The sequence below is a fragment of the Octopus sinensis genome, linkage group LG3, assembly GCF_006345805.1.
Source record: "Octopus sinensis linkage group LG3, ASM634580v1, whole genome shotgun sequence".
In the NCBI taxonomy this organism is placed as follows: Eukaryota; Metazoa; Mollusca; class Cephalopoda; order Octopoda; family Octopodidae; genus Octopus; species Octopus sinensis.
In genome coordinates, this window is record NC_042999.1 from 140,539,491 (window position 1) to 140,561,990 (window position 22,500).

At 35.1% G+C, this 22,500-nt stretch overlaps 1 protein-coding gene across 5 annotated transcripts in view; it reads right to left on the bottom strand.

The window, feature by feature from the left end:
- Window positions 1-22,500, bottom strand: part of LOC115209959 (muscle calcium channel subunit alpha-1-like) — a 460,467-nt gene that overhangs the window by 94,972 nt on the left and 342,995 nt on the right. For 4 of the 5 annotated variants that reach the window (XM_036501424.1, XM_036501423.1, XM_036501422.1 and 1 more), the window contains one exon: window positions 11,472-11,519. The exons of the other annotated variant lie outside the window; for it this stretch is intronic. In XM_036501424.1, coding sequence (XP_036357317.1) covers window positions 11,472-11,519 — 48 coding nt within the window. The remainder of the gene's footprint in view (window positions 1-11,471; window positions 11,520-22,500) is intronic. 5 annotated transcript variants of the gene reach the window in all.

Sequence of the window (22,500 nt, forward strand, 5' to 3'; positions counted from 1 at the left end):
AAGAAACAGTAAAAGAAAATAAAGTCTTAAGAGAAAAGCTGCAGAATAAATAGGCAAGTTCAACAAAATAATAGAAGAAAAAACATAAAAAGAAGTAAAGAGGAGAAAAGTAATTATTTTCTTTCATTCATTAATGTTGCATACAGATGTGTGTGTGTGAGTGTGTGTGTGTGTGTGTGTGCGTCTGTGTGTGCTTGCACGTGTATGCATTGAATGCATTTACATTTCTGCGTCTATGTACTTACATTGGTTTATTTGTATATATGTTTGTATGGGAGATTTCATGCATATGTTTATAAATGTGCATAGTTGCATATGTGTTTTGATATATGCATATGTGTATAAATATGTGTGCATTAATTTAAACATATATATAGAAAAATATATATTTAAGTGCGGCATGCTATATGCATGCCTATCATATCCACACACATGTGAATCTAATTATGATATTTTTATTTGCCAGCATGTATATGTTTGTGTGTGAGAGCTGTGTGTATGAGTACAGCATCTTAAAAGCAGTTTGTAAAAGCAGAATAGTAAATAAAATAAAGAAGCAAAAAATAAATAAAATAAATACAAATAAAAAATATAAAAGAAAGTGAAAAAAAAAAGAAAAAGTTAACTTTGATATTAGGCTGGTGGAAGGTAGTATTGGTAGAGTGTGGTGACTATGACCCACAGGCCACTGGCTGGAACCAGTGAAAGAGTAATAGTATAAATTAGAAATTAAAAATATAAACAAATAAAATTAAAATAAACAGAAGATATCTGAAAATAAAAGCAACAAAAGAAATAAAAAAGAGCAGGAAAGATAAAGAGCATAGGTTGGTGAAATGGTCAAATTTAGACAGATCCAACTATTGAAGAATGTTTGATAGTTTGAAAAAGAAAACATGAAAAATAATGATGATGATGATGATTCATGTGGATATCTAAGGGTACTGGTAGTAACCTGTTACCCACATAAATTCTAACAGGAACAAGACCAATCCCAAGTCAAGCTGAATAATAATAATAATAATAATGATAATGATGATCCTTTCTATTATAGGCACAAGGCCTAAAATTTTCGAGGAGAAGTCTAGTTGATTACATCAACCCCAGTGATTGACTGGTACTTACTTCACTGACCCTGAAAGGATGAAAGGCAAAGTCAACCTTCATGGCATTTGAACTCAAAATGTAAAGATGGGCAAAATGCTACAAAGCATTTTGTCCAGTATGCTAACAATTCTGCCAACTCACAGCCTTAGTATTATTAATAATAATAATAATAATAATAATAATAAATTAAATAATGTTATCAAAGGGTATAAAATAATAACTAGTTTTGCATGAGTGAATATTAATTAGAAATCAACATCATAGGTTATTGGATGGCAGAATCAATAACATGTCAGACAGTAATACCTTGTGGTATTTAGTTACAGTTCTTTATGTTCTGAGTTCAAATCCCATCTAGTCTGACTTTGTCTTTCATTTCTCCAAGGTTGATAAAAAATTACCTGTTAGAGTACCAGACAAAACACCTTGCAATATTTAGTTATGTTCCTTTATATTCTGAGAGCTAATATTTGGCAAAATGAGTGATGAGCATTATAAGAAGAATGACCAAGGTATTGAATTACTTATTCTTGGCAAAATGGATAGGAAACAGATGACCCCCACCCCCCAATGAAGGCATTAAGGCAACAAATTTTATGACAACTGTACTCAACAGATACTTTATTAATCTCCAGAAAGATCACAAGTAAAGTTGAGCAGGATATGAACTCAGAACATACAGTGATGTAATTAAATATTGTCAGGTATTTTCTTGTAGGCCTTACTGTCTTTTTTAATTCGGCACAATATCACAAATCAGGAGTAAGGAAAAGATGATTAAATCAATTGCAGTACTTGACTGGTAACTATTTTATAGACTTCAAAAGGATGAATTTAACTCAGAATGCAAACATTGCAAGGCACATTTCTGGAATTCTAGCAATTCTGCAACTCCACTGCTCTACTACTGTTAATAATAATGATTTCTAATAAAAGCAAAAAGGCCTTAAGTCTGAGGAAAAAGGTTAGTCAATTAAACTGCCCTCAGTACTTAACTAGTACTTATTTCATCAACCCAAATGAAAGGTAAAATTGATCACGGAAGGATTAATTATAATAATACACTGCTCATAGTCAAAATTTTACACATGCATACATATGCATGTATGTATGTGTGCATGTATGTGTATATGCATATTTTATATATATATACGCACATACATACATGCATGTACATATATATACACACACACATATATATAAATTGTAGCATGACTTTTCACCCAATGACATTTTGTAGAAACAACTTTTAACAGAATATTTTTGTAAATGTATTTCCATTAACCCTTTTGTTACCATAATTCTGTTGAGATGCTCTGTTTCTTTCAATTAATTTTAAGTATAACAGAGAACTTAGTAAAATAAGTGTTTAGAACATAAATTGTGACTAAGGTTTGGTGGAAGATTTTAATTCAGAACTTTTGAAAACAAGACAATTGTACTACAGAGTCAGAGGTAGTTTCAGTCAGTTTGGTATCAAAAGGGTTAAACAACTGAAACAGCTTTTTACTAAATCAAAAGGTTAAGGTTAAGATTAAAGTTGTAGTCAGTCAGTTGGTTTTGAAATTCATATCAGCTATGAGAGAAGTAATCTGTGCTGAGCAGCCATGAGTAGACCTTGAAAATTTTGAACTATGTTGCCTGATTCGTTGATCTGAGGTTTTAATATCCCTAATATAATATTAAACAATCATCTCAAAAAGAAAAAAATCTACAAAATTATTCTATGGAAAGTTGTTTTGATAAAATTTCATTCAATAAAAGTCATTGAATGAAAAATTGTAGCTATATATATAATATCATTTAATGATGGCAATATTAACAAATGATGGCCATGACTCTGGGTTTCATGCAAAAGTAATAATGTATCACATAATGCACCTCAAATGTAGCCATCTGATGAGTGTGACATATAGTTACTTTTATATGAAACTGTGAGTCATGATCATTGTTTGTTAGTATGATAATCATGAAACTACATTATATATCTTCACTATATTCATAGTCGAGCACTATTTGGTTTTTAATTAAGAACTGCAACTGAGCATGTGTGTGTGTATGTAAGTATGCATGCATGTATATATAGATATATGTGTGTGTATATATATATATATATATATATATATATATATATATATATATATATATATATATATATATATATATATATACATACACACACACATACATACATACATACATGTATATGTAGGTATGCATATATATATATTTATTTACACGTGTATACATACATATATATATATATATATATATATATATATATATGCACATACATATATGCACACATATGTATGTGTAGCAGCAACTCTTGGTGGAACTGAATCTATAAATTTGAAGCAAAGAAATTAGAAATAAAGAAAACAGTAAAAGAGAAGGAAAAGAGAGTCTGAAATAGAAGTGAATGTATTTAGATGTAGTGAATATGACAGTACAGAGAAATAACAGATTAGAGAGTGATATAATTGAGTATAGGCTATTGTATATAGAAGCCCTATATAATAAAATGATCTTTAGAATTAAGTTCAATGTCTACAAATGAGTGCAAAGAGAAAGCAAGGCAAAGAAAAGTAAACAAAAATGGGGAGAAAGAGAAGAAACAAATTTAGTTGGAAAAGAAAAATTAAGAATAAAAGGCTTATTCAAGTTGAATAGCCAGAACTGAGTGACCCAGAATAATAATAATAATAATAATAACGATAATGATAATAATAATAATAATGATAATTATAATAATAATAATAATAATAATAATGATAGAAGATGATGATGATGTTAATGATGATTAATGTAGACTTATAAGCTATGATATACTCATTATGCTTTTATTCATGTTCTTGTTTATCACCTTGAAGTTTAATTATTATTAATCATGTTTTTAAATTTATAACCTGCAACTTTCTTATTTCCATTTTAAAATCTTGGTCCCTTGGTAGTTCCTCAAATTTTTTCACTTTAGTATTTTTATTAGAAGGAATTGAGATTTCTATCAGGGTTCATACATTTTTATTCCTGCCATTAATAGTTATTACAGCTTGAGGTTTTGTTTTGATCGCTCTGTCATTTGTGAATACTTAGGCAAGTAGGGTAAAGGGTCTTATACAAGGATAAAATGCTATGGTTTTCAGAGAACCATTCATCAAATGAGCTGTGTTTAATAATAATTTGATTTAGGTGTAAAACCAGCAACTTTGAAGGAAGAGGGTTACACAATACCATTGACCTAAGTACTAGGCAGATACATTATTTTATTGACTCTGGGTATAAAAGACAAAATTTACCTCAGCAGGATTTCAACTCAGAATGCAAAGAGCCAAAACAAATGTGCTTCCCTCAATGTTCTAATGATTCTGCTAATTTACAGTTAATAATAATAATAGTACTATTATTACAACTACTAATAGTAATTTCTTGTCTTTGCCACTGGGGCATTCAAAGGTAGGAGGATTACATAAAATTAGTGAGAAGGAAAAGGAAAGGGGTAGGGATAATTGATGAGAAAAATATACATTGTATACAAAATTAATAAATACATGGTTGATATAATTCTCCTGATACAAGGAGGGCTTGTATCAATCAAGCTAGGGTCAATCAAGAAATCCCACAGATACAAGATCACCTTGACCACCAAGAGCATGAGCCTTCACCAAAATACTGTTCTCCAATTCACAAGTTACCCACTTTTTGACAAACCTGCTTCTCCTTCCAAGTGAAACTTTAAAAAGCTGATGAGGGCTTAACTGAAGAGAAAGATTCTATCCTCAATCCTTTCAGCCTCATCCACCACACAACCTCTTTTATCATAGCCTCAGTAAAGAAGGGTGGTAGGCTGATCCTCAAAATGAACATGGCAAATAAATGTGAGACAATCTTCATTATAACTCTACAAGTTAGTAAAGCTTCAACACTACATGACTGCATACAGTACTGTTACATCATGCATCAATATATTTCTAATACTTGATATCAGTGAGAACCTCACAAGAAACTCAACAACTTGGGGGTACATTACCAAAGCATTAATCACTGTTTCAAATAACTCACCACAACTCAGGGCCTCAGATTGGTTCGCGTGCCAGTGGCATGTAAAAAGTACCATTCAAGCGTGATCGTTGCCAGTGTTGCCTTACTGGCACGTGGAAAACAATATTCGAGCATGGTTGTTGCCAGTGCCGCCAGACTGGCTCCTGTGCAGGTAGCACGTAAAAAACACCCTCGAGCATGGTCATTGCCAGAACCACCTGACTGGCCCCCATGCCGGTGGCATGTAAAAGCACCTACTACACTCATGGAGTGGTTAGCATTAGGAAGGGCATCCAGATCAGATTGAGCCCAGTGCAGCTTTCTGGCTCACCAGTCCTCAGTCAAACTGTCCAACCCATGTCGGATTGGAAAGCGGATGTTAAATGACGATGATGATGAACTTAGACACTTCTATCTGCAATGATAGATCTTGCAGATTATTTAGGAGCCTGGTACCCAATGGCCATTAGAAAAGCATTTGCAGGCCTTTCTTTATCACATCTAATTTATCTCTTAGAACATCATTCTTCACTGTAGTGTGTGTGAAGTGTGGTGTGATGTGATGTGGTGTGGGTTGTGTGTGTGTGTGTATTAGCTTGCACACACAGAGAAATTTATTTGAAGAAAATTTGGTCTTTTCTGGGTTAATAATCTCTGCTTTTGTATTTTGTATTTCTATTGATAAAAAACTTTTGATATATCTTTTATCTAAATAATAGGCCTTTCTATTATAGGTACAAAGCCTTAAATTTTGTAGCAGGGGACTAGCTGATTACATCAACCCCAGTGCTCAACTGGTATTATTTCATTGATGCCAGTCACAACTGGTATCATTTAATTGACCCCAAAAGGATGAAAGGCAAATTTGGCTGTGGTGGAATTTGAACCCAGAAATTAAAGAGCTGAAAGAAATGCTTTTAAGCATTTTGTCCAACTTGTAAATGATTCTACAAGCTCAATTTCTTTAAAAGTAAGTATTATCTAGGAGTTCTAAGACTCATAGGGCCAGTTACATTGTTTCCATAGCATATAAATGACCAAGATCACAAAATTCTTCCTGAATAGGATGCCAGTCCATCAAAAGGTTATTCAGTGGCAGCTGAGTGAACTGGAGCAATATGAATACAATGCTCAAGAATACAGCTGAGTGAACCGGAGCAATATTTCCCTTACATCAATAATCAGCAAGATGTTCGAAACCATCCTTAAGAAAAGTATGATGCTCCACCTCCTAAACACAGCCTCGATCACTAATTCCCAACACGGCTTCGTGCCAAAGAGATCATGCTTGACCAACTTACTAGTAATGGAAGAATTGGTGACGCGCATCCTTGATGATAGTGATGCTGTTGACATCGTTTTATTGGACTTTGCCAAAGCTTTTGACTCGGTAAACCACCGCCTACTACTTGTCAAGCTTCAAGCATATAGTTTCCATTCGGATATTGTACGATGGGTTGGTGCCTTCCTCTCAGATCGCTCCTTCCAAGTTCAAGTTAATGGTTCGCGGTCCGACGTCTCCAGTGCGAGCAGTGGCGTGCCTCAAGGTTCAGTGCTTGGGCCCTTGTTGTTCTTAGTCTTCATAAATGACTTGCCCAACGACCTCACGCAACACACCCTTCTATTTGCCGACGATATCAAACTGGTCGCTCCTCGCGGTAGTATAGAGGATCTTCGTCGATGCCTCCACCAAATTTGGAAGTGGTCTAACGATTGGGACCTGTGTCTGAACGTGTCAAAGTGCTGTCATCTGCCTGTCGGCTTTACTCCTGCAACTCAACTTGATTGCGAGCCGGGTCGTCTGTTGCTGGAGAGGACCGATCAGGTAAAGGACCTGGGTATCTTGGTGGATTCCTCCTTTTCGCCTTCGGCCCAGTGCGTCCATGCTGCCAACAAAGCGCGCGGAATTCTGTTTTTGATTCAACGGTCATTCGGAATGCTCACAGTAGCCATATTCCTACCACTCTATGTCACGCTGGTGAGACCCATATTGGAGTATGGGATTCAAGCCTCTTCTCCTTATCTCCTCAAAGACATACAGCATCTCGAAAGAGTCCAGAGGCTGGCTACCTGCATGGTTCATGGTCTCAAAAATTTGTCCTACGAAGAAAGGCTGAGGACGCTCGACCTTTATTCTCTTGAAAAACGCCGCCGCCGTGGTGATCTCATTCTCGTCCACAACATCATAAGCGGGAAGTGTAACCTCTTGAAAGAGCTGTTCTTCACTCCTGCTCCGGAGCGTCGGCTGCGGGGTCATTCCAAAAAGCTCTACCTGCGACGATTTCATCTCAATCGAAGGAGAGGAGCTTTCTCCGTCCGGGTTGCAGATCTGTGGAACAAGCTGCCAGACGAGATGGTGAAGATGCCGACGACCGCTTTGTTCAAAACCTCCCTGGACCTCAAGTGGCCTGAACTCTTTACATGAACACCACCCTGTACTTAACTCCATGTCCCCCTACATGGCCTTGCTATTTGCTTTTGAGCCAAATTAACTAACTAACTAACTAACAATGCATTATCTGGTAAAAGAAGCTAATAACAATAATGATTTCTAATACAGGCACATATCTAAAACAAGTTGGAGGAGAAGTATAGCTGATTTAATCAACTCCAATATGTGATTGATACTTATTTTATTGATCCCGGAAAGATGAACGGCTAAGCTGATCCCAGTGGAAACTGAACTAAGAATGTAAAGGATTGTAAATAGATGCCACAAAGCATTTTGTCTAAGTCTACCGATTTTATCATCTCCATAGTGAATACTACTAAAAATATATACTGCAGTAAAATATCAAACCCAGATGCAATATTTGTGATCAGTTTGATGAAACCATCAGCACAATTTGCCTCACACTGACCACTGCAAATTGCTTCAGGAGACATGGCAGAGTGACTGTCTTTACTCCACTGGAAAATAATGTCCCAGAGACAAAGGTAAGATTCTTTAGGATATGTAAATACATACAGATAAAATAAGAGTGAACTGCTTTGACATGATTATATAGACAGGCTATTTATGTCTCATTTAGTTATTGATATGGTTTTCCCAATACACTTTTATACTGATGTAACATGGCCAACAATCAATAATATGAAGGAAGTAAAAGACCTTGTGGTAGAAATATTGATATAGAAAATGGATACACAAACAGTCCCTGCTTTTATATGAGTGTTCAAAGCAGTGAAAATGACAGCAGAAACAATCTATATCATTCTAGTATATTTAAAAAGATGCAATTGAATTTTTTACAGATGCAATGTAATAAGTTATAATGTTCGTACCTTTTTAAAGACATTAATGTTTAATGAGAAACAAAATCGATATATTAATTTATTTTATTAAAAAAACTTGCCTCTGCCTCATGATTTATAGCCCACTGCTTTTTTACTGTTTAGTTAAGTAGGAAAGGACAGTACCCACGATCAATTGCTTTTAAAGGGCCTCTAAGAGTGATGGGATGTAGGGAGAAGTTATCTTGAAACTGGTGACCTGAATGCTTGCAACAGAGTGCACTCTGCTAAAGGCACACAAGAACTCAGAATGTAAAGGCCCAGAACAAATACCACAAGGCATCACATGACATCCTGCCAATCCACTGCACTGGACTGGTACTTTATTTTATCAACTTTGAAAGGATAAAAGGCAAAGTTCACATTCGTGGGATTTGAACTCACAGTAGAGAGAGTCAGAACTCTAATGACTGTAAATTTGCCACCTTTATTAACAAAATGATTATTCCTTTAGATTAAACAAAAGGTCAATGATTTCTTGTAGTGAACTAAGAAATATGGTACATGGAGTATTGAACTACCTATTTACTGGTATACTAAATGAAATACTATATTTTCAAGACAGCTATCTGAGCCATTTGTCTCTTGGCATAAAATGCTTACAAAAAATTAATTGTTATAATACATCTTTATTGGACAAAGAGATAATGTCTTATTTGAATTTATAAATAATATTTTAATTTCTATATAAATATAAGTGTATATATATATATATATATATATATATATATATATATATATATATATATATATATATATCCCATAATAAAAAGCTAGTCATGTAGAATACACATCCATGCAAAACTGCTGAAAAACATTTTGTAATCAATGCTCTGTAGAACTGTATCAGAACTCCCTGCCTGGTAATGATTTCAAAACCCACCACAAAGCTTGATCTAACTACTTCCTCCCTAACATGGGAATGCATTCATTACAATATTTTCAAAACACAAACACAAGTAGTTCAGACATAATTATCAGGAACAACAAAATTGAAAAACAAGTGACTTGCTGCAAAAGTTAGTTCTCCAGAAGTTGGATATATCATTTCTGAAATAAATCGAAAAGAAAATATCTCTGTATAACTAATGAGGAACTTGCATGTTATATATCCAGTCTATGGCTTCATATTTATGTTTAAAGTCATCTGTGCATTTTGATCATATAAAGAAATAACTTATGAAATTGCATTTTAGAAAGAATGGAATGGACACAGTTGAGTTACATGCCAGATATTGTGGTTTAGCACTAATGTCAACACATTGAACAGAACTATAATGAAAAGCCTTTCAGCTGTGACAATTTTTAGAGGAATATAGAATTACATTATCTAATGTGTCCTTATTTAATATGGTAGAGTGTGATTTATGGGAGATTTAGCTACTGTTACTAGTAGCTCTATTGACCGTGTAGAGGCTTCCTTGTTGGCTCTTAACAACAAGATATTGTATTCATAAAAAGTGATGTGAAAACTGTTCAGTTTGATAATTACAGGAAACAATTAAGTGAAAGAGATAAATCTTTACAACGTAGTTAATGACTGTTTAGTTAATTTTAAAAAAAAAGTATTGGAGGACACATACATATGTATATCAGTAATTGTACTAATAATATTCTTGAAAAAACTTGAAATCTTTTGTTTTAAGATATTTTAGGGACAACTAAAAACTTTTCTTTTTTTTTTGTTTCATTGTTTACCTTCAGAGTACTCTCTATCAAAGGGAATCAGTGATGAGAACATTTCAAAGAAAATTCAATAAGAAAAGGGTTTTCAAAAATAAAATTTATAGTTTACAAATAATCAGTAAAGCTTGTGATAGGTTCTTCATTATCACCATCATCATCATAATCTGCTTCATCATCACTAACACATATACATAATCTCTTTATATGTACATGTATATATTCTTACATAATCACATTCACGCACACATACATAAACATACACAGCAATCATAATATGTACACAAACATACTTAATTATATAAAGAGTACAGTGCATACACAAACATATGTGTGTGTACACAAATATATACATACACATGTACAGACATATATATATTGAAAAAAAAAATGTATGTGTGAAGGAACCTGTAGAAGAAGATACAAGAAGTGAAAACTGCTTTTGCAATGTTGAACACCAAGAAGATGACTTGGAAGTTTAGCATTAATATATATACATAAAGCATAGCAATGAGGAATAGCAAGTGAACTACATACTAACAGACTAAATATATCTAATTAATAGTGATGGTTGAAGTATTTCTTTGCTAACATAACAAAGATAAAATTTAAAACAAACTGTGGCAAATACTAAGAATAGATACAAAAAAATTCTACAAAAAAAAAAAAGAGAGCTTAACTAATAAATAATAAAGTATAAGAGAAATTGAAAAAAAACTACAGCAGAGACAAAACAATGAGCAGAGAAGTATTTTTAGTAATTTTATTCAAAATAGTAGTAATGAAGAAATAATCTAAAAGGTAAACTAATGCTACTGATAAATCATTGAAGAAAAGCTCATTAATTTTAATGAAAAGATAATCAAAAACTATTTAGATATATTAAAGAAATTTCATGCTGATTTTTAGCAGAATGGTTTTATGGATTTTAAATGAAATCAAAGCAAAAGATGAAAAAGTGAAAAGATTTTGCATTTTATCTCTGCTGCAAAATTGTTGTTATTGTTATTATTGGTGTTTTGTGTTCAGGTATTTATATGTGTTTGTAAGATGGGAAATCACAATGTTCATATTCCTGCCTTGCTGAACCAATAACAATAACAACATAAAAAAACCACTACCCCACCTCCCATTCAAGCTAATTTTATCAAATTGTACAAACAAATGCATACATTTTTCAAACTAAGGAAACTACAATATATATATATATATACATACACACACATTATATATATATATATTATATATATATATATAAGTAAAGAAATAAAAGTGTGAGCATAACAATAATGTAGTGCTGTGTCAATCGGTGAAACGATTAATAGTAACAGGTTTGTTGTACTCACAGCTCCCGAAGATAGCGTTGGCTGTGACGGGTCGTCATTGTCAATTCTCTAAATGAAGCAACATTAGTAGGAAGGGTTAAAGTAGCCAAGACAAACCACAAATTATTCTACCACTAGTAGAAATATATGCACACAAACACACAAAGAGAAAAGAAAAGCCACAAGCATATACACATAGGCACACACAGTAAAAGATAAAAGAAAAGAAAAAAAGCAAAAGAAAAAAATAACATGCAGCAAACAACAAAAAAGGTTTTTGCTGTTTAAGCATGATGCAAATTGATGTGAGTTCAGAATGATGTATGGTGTATTTTAAAGATCTAGGTGAAACAGCTGCTAAGCAAAAAAATCCACTCATTTATTTTTGCTATGATTTCACCACTGCAACATCTTGATGAAATTTTAACCATTGGCATTAAAGTGATATAATGTAGGGGGCATGTCTTTAGATTACTAAGACTATCACTGAAATAACTGTTTGCTTTATTCTCAATTTTCTATGAGAAGTAGTTGCAGATAACTATTGCCTAAAACTAACATTAGTGATGAAATGAAAGTGATGATGATGATGATGGTGGTAATAAGGATTATTATGTCAAAGATATTGATGAATGACTAATAAAATTACAGAGGAAGGTTTAACTAAATGATAGAATGAAAGTAGTTAATACACTCACATGGTAATATCCCCAGGAGGTATAGATTGAGAGTTGCCAATGAAAGTATGCAAACCTTCAGAAGTAAACATACTTTGGTCTTCATAAACATATTGGTTTCAGTGGAACACTTAGACCTCTGATTTCTAGAAATCATTTGCTTTCAGAGTTGTTAAACCTTGGATCTTGTGGTCTTGGCACTCAAAGTGGTTGCTCTCAATATATAGACTTAAGTAGAGATGTCTTGAAAAGGGGAAAATCAAAATTCTAGTGTCATTTGCTCAGGAAAAGTAAAAGTGACAAGGCTGTTGCATTATTACTGTATTATTGAATTATTGTTGAGATTATAGGTGATGATACTGCTGATAGTCAACATGACCTTATTGTCTATTTTTGTTTCAGTACAACTGTTGTGGGATGATGTTTTTATTATCAGTTTTTAGATGTCTAAATTGTTTCAGATGATTTGTTACTAAGATTGTAATATCTTTAGGACTATTAGCCTCATCTTTAGTAATGAAAAATGTCTAATATATATATATAGATGTAAATATTTTTAAAAATGTTTTTATCCATAAAGATGAACATTCAGAATCATATCATTAGTGCCATTGATGAGTTTTTGCAGTTGGTGATATTACTGTTGGTACTCTTGGCTTTATTGCTGCTGGTAGTGAAAATGTACTTTTAGTCAATATGATACCATTGCTGTAAGAAACAACCCTTAATTGACAATATTTATTTCAGTGTTGCAAAGTGAAAACATAGAGAGAGATGCTTAGTTCTCTAGCTTATAAAGTGCAGAATAAAGGATTATTTCCCAATGTTTAACTGTAGTTTTTTTCTTTTTATTTTAATGGTTTAGTCAGAGGAGGAAAGGTAGTGCCCAAAACTATTTTCATGGTTTCTGTAATTGATGGGAAGAAAGTGTCTTCAGACCAGAGATCTGTTCTGAATGTTTGCAATGTAAAAAAAGGTGGAAGACTAAACCTATCACTGAGAAGAACAGGAATGGTCCATTGGACAGGCAAACAATTTTCATCAATTTCACTAACAAGGTCTTGATTAACCTGAGATTATGGTAAAAGTTTCCCAAGGAGTAGCAATGTGGGATTGAACCATATAGTTGTGAAGTGAATTTCTTAATCACATAGCTATGACTTCATCCATTATTAAGGCTGTATAGAAACATCAATAAAAAAAAGTAGAGGAAGAGGGAGGTGGTTAGCAATGATAAAGTGAAAATGGTGATAGTAAAAGGTCGAAATCTAGAGCAATATGATGCATGAAAAGGAGAGAGAGAGTAAAAAGGTTAAGAAAAAAGGGGGAAAAAGGAAAAGAAAAGATGAAAGGGGTATAATCAGTTAGAAAGTAACAGACCAGCCAAGACATGACATAAATCAGAACTTTGAAGAAAGTATCTTAAAGGCAAAATATTTTGCCAAGTTTATTAAATGAAAAGAGACAATTTAGGCATCCCATTCTACCTATCAAGTAAGGAGTAGATGACTCTTTGGCACCTACATATAGTATAAGCACCCAAAAGTGTAGACCATACATGGCAAATGTATGTGAAAAGTTAAACAAAGAAGATTAAGAGAAAAAAAAAGAATAGGAAGAAAAGGTAAAATAGGAAAAGTATAGGGAGAGGCAAAAATATGAATGTTACTCTTTTTACTGGAGACAAAATTTGGCACTTCAAAGCCTTGGGCTTGCTTATATTGTGATTTCATGTTTATGTGTGCGTAATCATTTTTATTTATTTGATATTATTGCATCCATGTGCACACCTGTTGGCATAAAGTATATTGTTACATTAACCAGTTGCTGACTTTCTGAAACAACTGTGAAAGACTAACTACTAGTATATTTTTGTTTTGCTGGTTATATTATAGCTGTGAAAATGATATAAAAGATACAATGCAATGTATACATGTTTGCCCATCCTTTATCTTTTTTTACATGCTTGAGCTACACAGATCTATGCAGATTTCTTGTTCTACAGAATTACTTTTATTTTGAATTTTAAGAGTTTTGGACCTTCAGAGCATTAACCCAGTATTTATCTATGGTACACATATACTAGACTCTTCTCAACCATTGTATATATACATGTGTGCAAGTGTGTGTGTATATACACACATATACATAGATATTTACACACACACACACATATATATATATATATATGCATGTATACATATATATATTTAAGTGACAGCAACTTACACATATCTCCCAATGCCAAGAATCTCTATCTTCAATTTCCAGTCGTGAATAGCAGCAATGAAGTTGAATGGCCCTTGTCCAATGTTAGGGTGTGAAAATCTCCAAAATATATCATCTGACAAGGCTTGTTGTTTAGCAAGAAAGCAGTGATAAAAAAAGGTAAAGGTAAAGTTACCTTCTCGAGTCATACTGACTCACAAGGGCCAGTTTTCCAGTTTGATGGTGTATATATTCCCCACCTGACGGGATGCTGGTCCATTGTAGGATTACTCATTTTTGCCAGCTCAGTGGACTGCAGCAACATGAAATGAAGTGTTTTGCTCAAGAACACAATGCATTGCATGGTCCAGGAATTGAAACCACAATCTTACAATCTGTTTCTTTATTACCCACAAGGGGCTAAACATAGGGGGGACAGACAAATGGATTAAGTTGATTACATTGACCCCAGTGCGTAACTGGTACTTAATTTATCGACTCCGAAAGGATGAAAGGCAAAGTTGACCTTGGCGGAATTTGAACTCAGAATGTAATGGCAGACGAAATACGGCTATGCATTTCGCCTGGTGTGCTAACAATCTTACAATCATGAGTCAAACACCCTAACCATTAAGCTACATGCCTCCACTAGATAGCAGTGGCCTGCAATTCTAGCAGAGATGGATGGAATGTATCCATAAATCTTCTCTTCAGTGATCACATCATGGAATATTTGGAGCCCTCATATGAGGCCTAGGATTTGTATAATGAAATTGATCTTGAAACACCTTTGTAGTTGAAATTTTAATTTCACAGTAAAGAATATTCTCTGCAAATGCCTTGAAGAAGGAAAACCTTGTTGACTTTGAAATACTTGATCTATTGGCATACATAGGAGGGGCTGAAACTTCAAACTTACTGTCAACCCTCTTCTTACAAAAGTATAATATATATATACACACACACACCACATGTATGTATATATACACATATAGATGTGTATATATGTATATGTTTATCATCATCATCATTCGTTGACCCCTTTTCCATGTAGCATGAGTTGGATGGTTCAACAAAAACAGACAAACCAAAGGGCTGCATTAGTTACTAAGTTTACTTTGGCATGGTTTCTACAGCTGAATGCCCTTCCTAATGACAACTATTTAACAGAGTGTATTGGGTGTATTTTATGTGGCATCAGCACTGGTGAGGTTGCCAAGTACCTGTAAGATTAGACCCCTCAAATGAGTTGGTTATTGAATGGAGGGATAAGAAATTATGATAGAGGGTGAAGGAGAGCAGATGTGTTGCTGAAGAAGTGAATGCATGAGTTGCCCACTTGGGGAGAGAGAGAGAGAGAGAGAGAGAGAGAGAGAGAGAGAGAGAGATGTGCAGTCCATGTACAAGGTGAATATTAAACATAAGATGATTAGAGATAGGGAATATGTTGGACACAGAGAGGGGAAGTGAAGGATATAGAAGACTGATGGAAGAGTAGGTGTTAAAAGATGAGTGGTTGAGGAAGGCTTGACAGAGCCTCAATTCTTGATACATGGATAGGTCTTCTCAAGCATGAAAAACATTATTATACATAAGTCACAGCAGGTGTCTATTCCAAAATGTAACTTTTGAGACCCATACACTTGCCCACTCAACCAAGTATGCATGGTTAGCTCAGTGGTATATGAAGCTGAGGTCACCTCAGTTCTACAAAATAACAAAACTCGAAAGGAAAAGTACACTGGCATATGTGAAAGTAACTTTAACAAAAAAAAATGATATGCCAATCACCAGCACATAAACAAGAAGAAAACAACTAAGTTAACAAGCCATCAACAAAGAATCTTAGAGTGATTCATACCATAATGTTAATGGGTCATGGAGGTGCAGGCTTTGTAGAGTAGAAAGAATTTATATCCTTTTTAAATCTAAGAGTTCCACTGACATACTGAATTCTAGATCCAAGATTTTCACTAAATGAAACTACTTGACAAATTTCTATTATCAAACTGGCGAACACCACCCTCTCTGGATTAGGCATACAATCTCACAAACTTTAACCTTTCCCCTTGCAAAGTCTGGAGGAAGGGACAGAAACTTTGACCATGTGGGGCCTTCAAGACTGGCGAGTCTGATGCTATTATTATTTCATTTAAACTGTTGCAGGAAAGACATAAGTAGGAGGTATAGTGATTCATGTAACAAGAAGCAAGGAAAAGAGTGGTTGGTCCCATCAAAGGGCTGCTGATAAGTGGACATACAATGTATGCCTGAGTGGTAGAAATACAAGACCAGCAAGCTCTGAGGAGTAAAGACCATTACTGTAGTGACAGAAAAGAGACATAGCCAGAAAGAGAGAAAAAGTCAATCAGCTGAGTAACCCATCTCAGAATGCAGTGTAAGATGTCTGTGTGCACAACAGCAGCACTATATCAGATGTAAGAGCAGTACTTCATTGTGAGCCTTACTTGAGCCTTGTAGTGACAGCAGATTTAGGGAGCTGAATTGTTTTCTGACCTTAATAAAGAAGACCTAGTCTTTGGGATGTAGTTCAAGCTGTACTAAGGATGTGTTTTCTTCAGGTGAGATCATTGGTAATAATAAGATTCAGCATTTGGAGTGACTGTGAAGGCTCAAGGTGAATGCTGTTTATGGCTTAGCAGGGAATTGGTGCAGTGGTGTTTACTTGATATAAGTAGTGCTTAAAGCTTTTTTGCAATTAAAATAGACAATGCTGGCATGGTTCCAGTGGAGGATGTTTCGGAGTTCACTGTTTATGGAGTCAAAGTAGATTTAGTAAGTAGTGTCTAACTGCATGTAAATGATGCATGATTAGAGAAGAATGAGGGGTTATGCTATCTATATAAGAGTGGTGTTGGATATTGTGGCAAAAAGTTTATTTTACAACCATGTGGTTTCAGGTTTATTCCCATTGTATGGCACCTTGGACAAGTGTTTTCTACTATAGCCCTAAGCTGAATAAAACCTTGCGTGTGGATTTTGTAGATGGAAACAGAAAGAAACCTATCATATCTGTGTATGTGTTTGTATATGTGTGTGTGTGTTTGCATATGTATGCTTGCATCTTGTTGTTACACCATGCACATGTTGTAAGTAAATGTCACTGTAATAGATGCAGTGTTGTTTCTTTGCAAATTTCTGTAAAATATATCTGGCTACTGTAATGTTTGTGTTTGCAGAACTATGAGAAATGTTACTTTGCTTGGAAATAGGTAAGGGTTCATATCAGGAAGAGAATTTGGCTGTAGAAAACCTGCCTCAATGAATTTTATCTGATCCATGCAAGCATAGAAAAGTGAATACTAAGATTATGATGATGATTATTAAAAACAAACAAACAAACAAAAACAATAAAAAATTATGGTGAATATTATACATGATATATATATATATATATGCATGTATAAATTGTTACATTTGGTGATGGCCATTTTGCCAATAAGCACATGCAGTATTTATTTGATCTTCACTTTAGCTTTATAATTATGATTAGTTTCTTTGTCAGAATTCTTTCATCAGACATTCTGTGACCTCTTCAATGACTATCTGTTTCAATACACAATTTCACATCAAGAATCTTGCACTTGCAAAATAAATACACACACCTATATATATATATACTCTTTCCACATATCATCCTGAGATGCACTTGGACACATCATCAGTAATGTTTCCTGGGGTCATAAGGTGTTTTGGGTCTTTCAACATGAGACATCCTAGCCTAGACGTCGCAACCAGGGTTGATCAAGCTCCAGCTTGTCTCCAGTTAGCACTGCCCCTTCCAGGGCTCAAAACAAATCCACACCCACCTTGAAGCAGCTTCTGCCACCTCTACAGACAACCTGATAGCCTTCTGGTCTCTGTAATGCCAAGCATTACAAACTATCTTTGTAGGGACTAGCCTACAAACCTTTGCCTCCCACCTCAATGGGATCACACATTTACCTGTCATTGCTTTGGCATAATTCCACTAGCTCAGTATATTTCCTCCTCTTGCACTTGTTAGCTTCCTCAATGTGGTCCTCAGGCAATGGAGAGTTTCAAGAGAACCACCTGCTTGGATGCTTCGGAGATCAACACCACATCCATCTTTAGTGATGTTGAAGCAGTGGTTTCTGGGAATTTCAGCACTTTTAGCTCCCAGACTTTTGCTGATGCAAGTAGGCCTGAGGTGCTAGACATGGCAACAAGCACTTTCTCATCAAATTTGACAAAGGTGATGAGCTTCTTTGTTGGGTGGAAGTGTATGCAGTGAGTAATCTCACCTTCGATACACACACACACACATATATATGGATACATAGTTGTATATGTTTAGCAATTAAAGAAGATTGCATAACTAATAGATTTGCAGCAATATCAAATGGACGTGCCAATTTAAATATGGAATGGCACTTGCAAAATGAATTGAAGAAGTGAGGTGTACTTTTTGTTATCTTTATGCATTTCAATAAAGTACATAGAAAACTATAAAAAAAAAACTGGTGCAAGGGCAATAATTCAATATTTAAGACCTAAGAGTTATGCTTCCCGGTATAAAATATAATTAAATAGCCTAATTATGTAATTAAAGAAAGAAGGTAAGAAAGAATGCAAGGAAACAAGAAAGTAAAACAAAAACTATAAAAATTGCTGAATGAAAGAGGGCAAAGAAAGAAAGGAGGAAAGAAAGGAGGAAAGAAAGGAATGGAAGATAATGAAAAGATAGAGAGGTTAATGATGATAATAGAGACATTACTAATGGTGACCACCTCAAGTGAGTTTAGACCAGTACTTGAAAATGGTATTTCTTGTGTGCAAGCAACATGCAAATGTCTCGGATTTAGTATTCATATATATAGTTCAGGCGTTAGTGAATTCTTGGGAATTAGTCTCTTTTCTATTCAACAGTCTTCACCTTCTGCTGCAGTTGGAATAGGACTTGCATTTTTCTAATAATTTCCTAATATAATTTGCAGTTTTCTCACTTGGCTATTGTTGTGACAATCCATTTCTCATAGTTCCTGACTGAGGTAGTGATTGTGCATGTATTTTTTGACCAGAGATTTCATTATTAAAATGTACTGTTCCACACTGGATGCCTTTACAAACTGTCTAGACCTGTCTTCAGTCTCATACACAACACACACAAATTGGTTCAAGGAGAGGAGAAAACTGGTAGCACAAAAGGGGTAATGGAATATGTGCAATTCTGCTCTGCCATAGTTAGAAGGATGAAGGAGGGATGGGTGTTACAAAAATGAGTCATGAGGAAGGCTTGACAGGTACAGAGTGGGTGTGAGAAGTATGCATAGATATTAATGATATTCTTTTAGAATATAATTTTTGGCTGAGCTGGATGGGTCTTCCCAAGCATGGTGAATTGCTACTCATCTTGGTTCTTTGTCATCTCTATGAAGCTCAACAACTTGAGATTGGTCTTCAGTACTTTGTACTACACCTTCTTGAGCCTCCATCTTCCACAAGTTCTCTTCATATATAGTGATCGGCACTTTTTTATGCAGGTGTCTTCATCCATACACATCACATGACCATACCAGGTGGTACTCTTGAGATTATATAGCCAAGGTTTGACTTTGACTGCTTCAGTTTTCTTTCTTGTGTTACAAAGTTAACATGGCCACTTCACTGGCAGGGTACACCAAGGAAGAACAGACATCAGTGATCTGATTTTCCTGGTCTGAAGGTGTGTCAGGGGCTGAAATTCATTGCAGGTTTTCACTACAATATGAGGAGAGTGCTTTACTGCATAGAAGTGTATATGAGTGGATCAAGAAGTTTAGAAAGTGGCCAGACATGCATGAAGCATGAAAGAGCAGAATGCCCATCAACTTCCATTACTGATGTGAAGATTCAACAAGCTTGAGAAATGGTTCTGGCAAACCAACAAGTGATAGTCAATGAGGAAGCATGTTCCTTGCAAATTAGAATGGTTCTGCATCATAAATAATCAACAACAAGCTTTGTTTCTGAAAAGTCAGCATGAGATGGGTGCCAAAGAGCTTATTGAAGCTCAGAAGTACAATTGTGTAAAGATCTATCAATGCTTGCTTAATCACTACAATGATGGAGGTGAAGCTTTTTTGGAGAGAATAGTCACAGAAGATGAGCCCTGGGTTCATCACTTTGAGCCAGAACCCAAAAGGTAGAGAATGGAGTGGACACACCAGAAATCACTGGTGGAAAAGAAATTCAAGACTCAGTGATGTAAAAAGTGATGCAACCATTTTTGGGGATGCAAAAGGACTTAAACTGGAACATTACCAGGAAAAGTGGGGTCTACAGTCACCAATGTAGGCTACAGTGAAATGCTGGCCAACAAACTGAAACCAGCAACTTGTATCAAATGTTGAGGTCTATTATCAAATCAAGTTTTATTGTTGCACGACAAGCCACACTCACACCATTGAAACCATTGAAAAATTGGGTTTTGAGTTGCTGGAACATCTGCATACACTCCAGATCTTGCCCATTCTGACTATTACTTCTTTGGACTGCTCAAAACATTCATTATGAGGTTGTTGATTTGCTATGGATAAAGAAGAACAGGAACCATTGCATAAATGGCTGTGTGACCAACCAAAAAGCTTCTCTGATGGAATAAGCAAGCCTATGGACTGCTTGAAGAAGTGCATCAAAAAGCAAGGAGACTATGTTGAAAAATGATATAATTGTTCAATCCTTGTTTTTGTTTTAACAAATTCCAGAAACAAGAGTGTGTATAAATTTTGACCTCATACATATAGGCATATATATTTGTATATACATATATACATACATAGTGTGTAATGGGTAAATTGTCGCCATCTTTGTATTTTTCATTTCACACACACTCATTGTTGTTTTTGATTTTGTCAGCTACACAGAATTGTAGGGTCTGTTGGGCACCGTCTATGAGAAAAACAGCACCATGATGCAATTCACTCTGTCAGAAATTTGGAAACAATAAGCTGTACTGCTTGGCATATGCACCAGAAGCTCCAATATGAACATTTCAGAGTGTTTGGGTGTCAGTCTGAGGACATGTACTGAAAGTGATTCAAATCAAACATCCAGACATCATGGTGTTTGGAGTGATCACTAGTGATGGCGATGTTATGCCTCCATTTATCTTCCCACATGGCCTCACACTCAACACGGAAGCCTACATCAAGTGCCTGGAGGAGGTAGTGCTTCCTTGGGTCAAGAGTGTGGCTACTGGAAGACCCTAAGTCTGGCAACAGGAATCTGCACCATGCCACACAAGCAGGAGAACCCAGTCATGGCTGTCAGACAATTTCTGCGACCACATCACCCCTAACATCTGGCCACCTAACTCCCCAGACTACAACCCCCTTGATTATTATGTGTGGGGTGCAGTTGAGTGAGAGACCAACAAAATACCTTGTAACAGCAAAGATGAACTAAAGGCAAGGATTATGGCAGCATTCACCAACTTAAACAAGAAGACTGTCCAGAAAAGTTGCAGGAGATTCCGAAGTTCTCTGGAGGCCATGGTTGAAGCGAATGGCAATTTTATTGAATAAATTTACTCTTTAGTATTTCAAGATATATTTATGGAATTTTGGTAAATATATCTGTTAAGATGAGATGTCAGTGTTATTTTCATTTTTGCGTAATTTAGATGACAGTTTATTCACTGCATCCTGTATATATCTCTGTGTGTGTGTGTGTATGAGAGGAGAAGAGAGAGAGGAGAGAGAGAGAGAGAGAGAGAGAGAGAGAGAGAGAGAGAGAGAGAGAGAGAGAGAGAGAGAGAGAGAGAAAGCTGTCTAAGAGTCCATAAGTCAGGAAAAATTGCACTTGTATATCTGTCAGTAGAGTGGATATATTAATTTAAGTGTACAGTATTATATATCCATTGCAGCTGATCTTACCAATCAGTTTCACAATAGGGGTTCAACAGAGTGCCAGGTAACATTCTGATTATGTAACCCTGCACTTTTTAGAGCAGTGTTTCTCAACCTATTTTCCCCCTGGCCCCACTATAACTTTCCAGAAAAATGTATGCCCCACTGGTAGCATACATACAAAAGATTGATAATTTATCAACTTTTCATAATTATATACTTTCCTTAAAAAAATATCTACACTAGGGCATTAGGATAGCATTATACTGTAGTGAACAGTCTTCACACAGTATG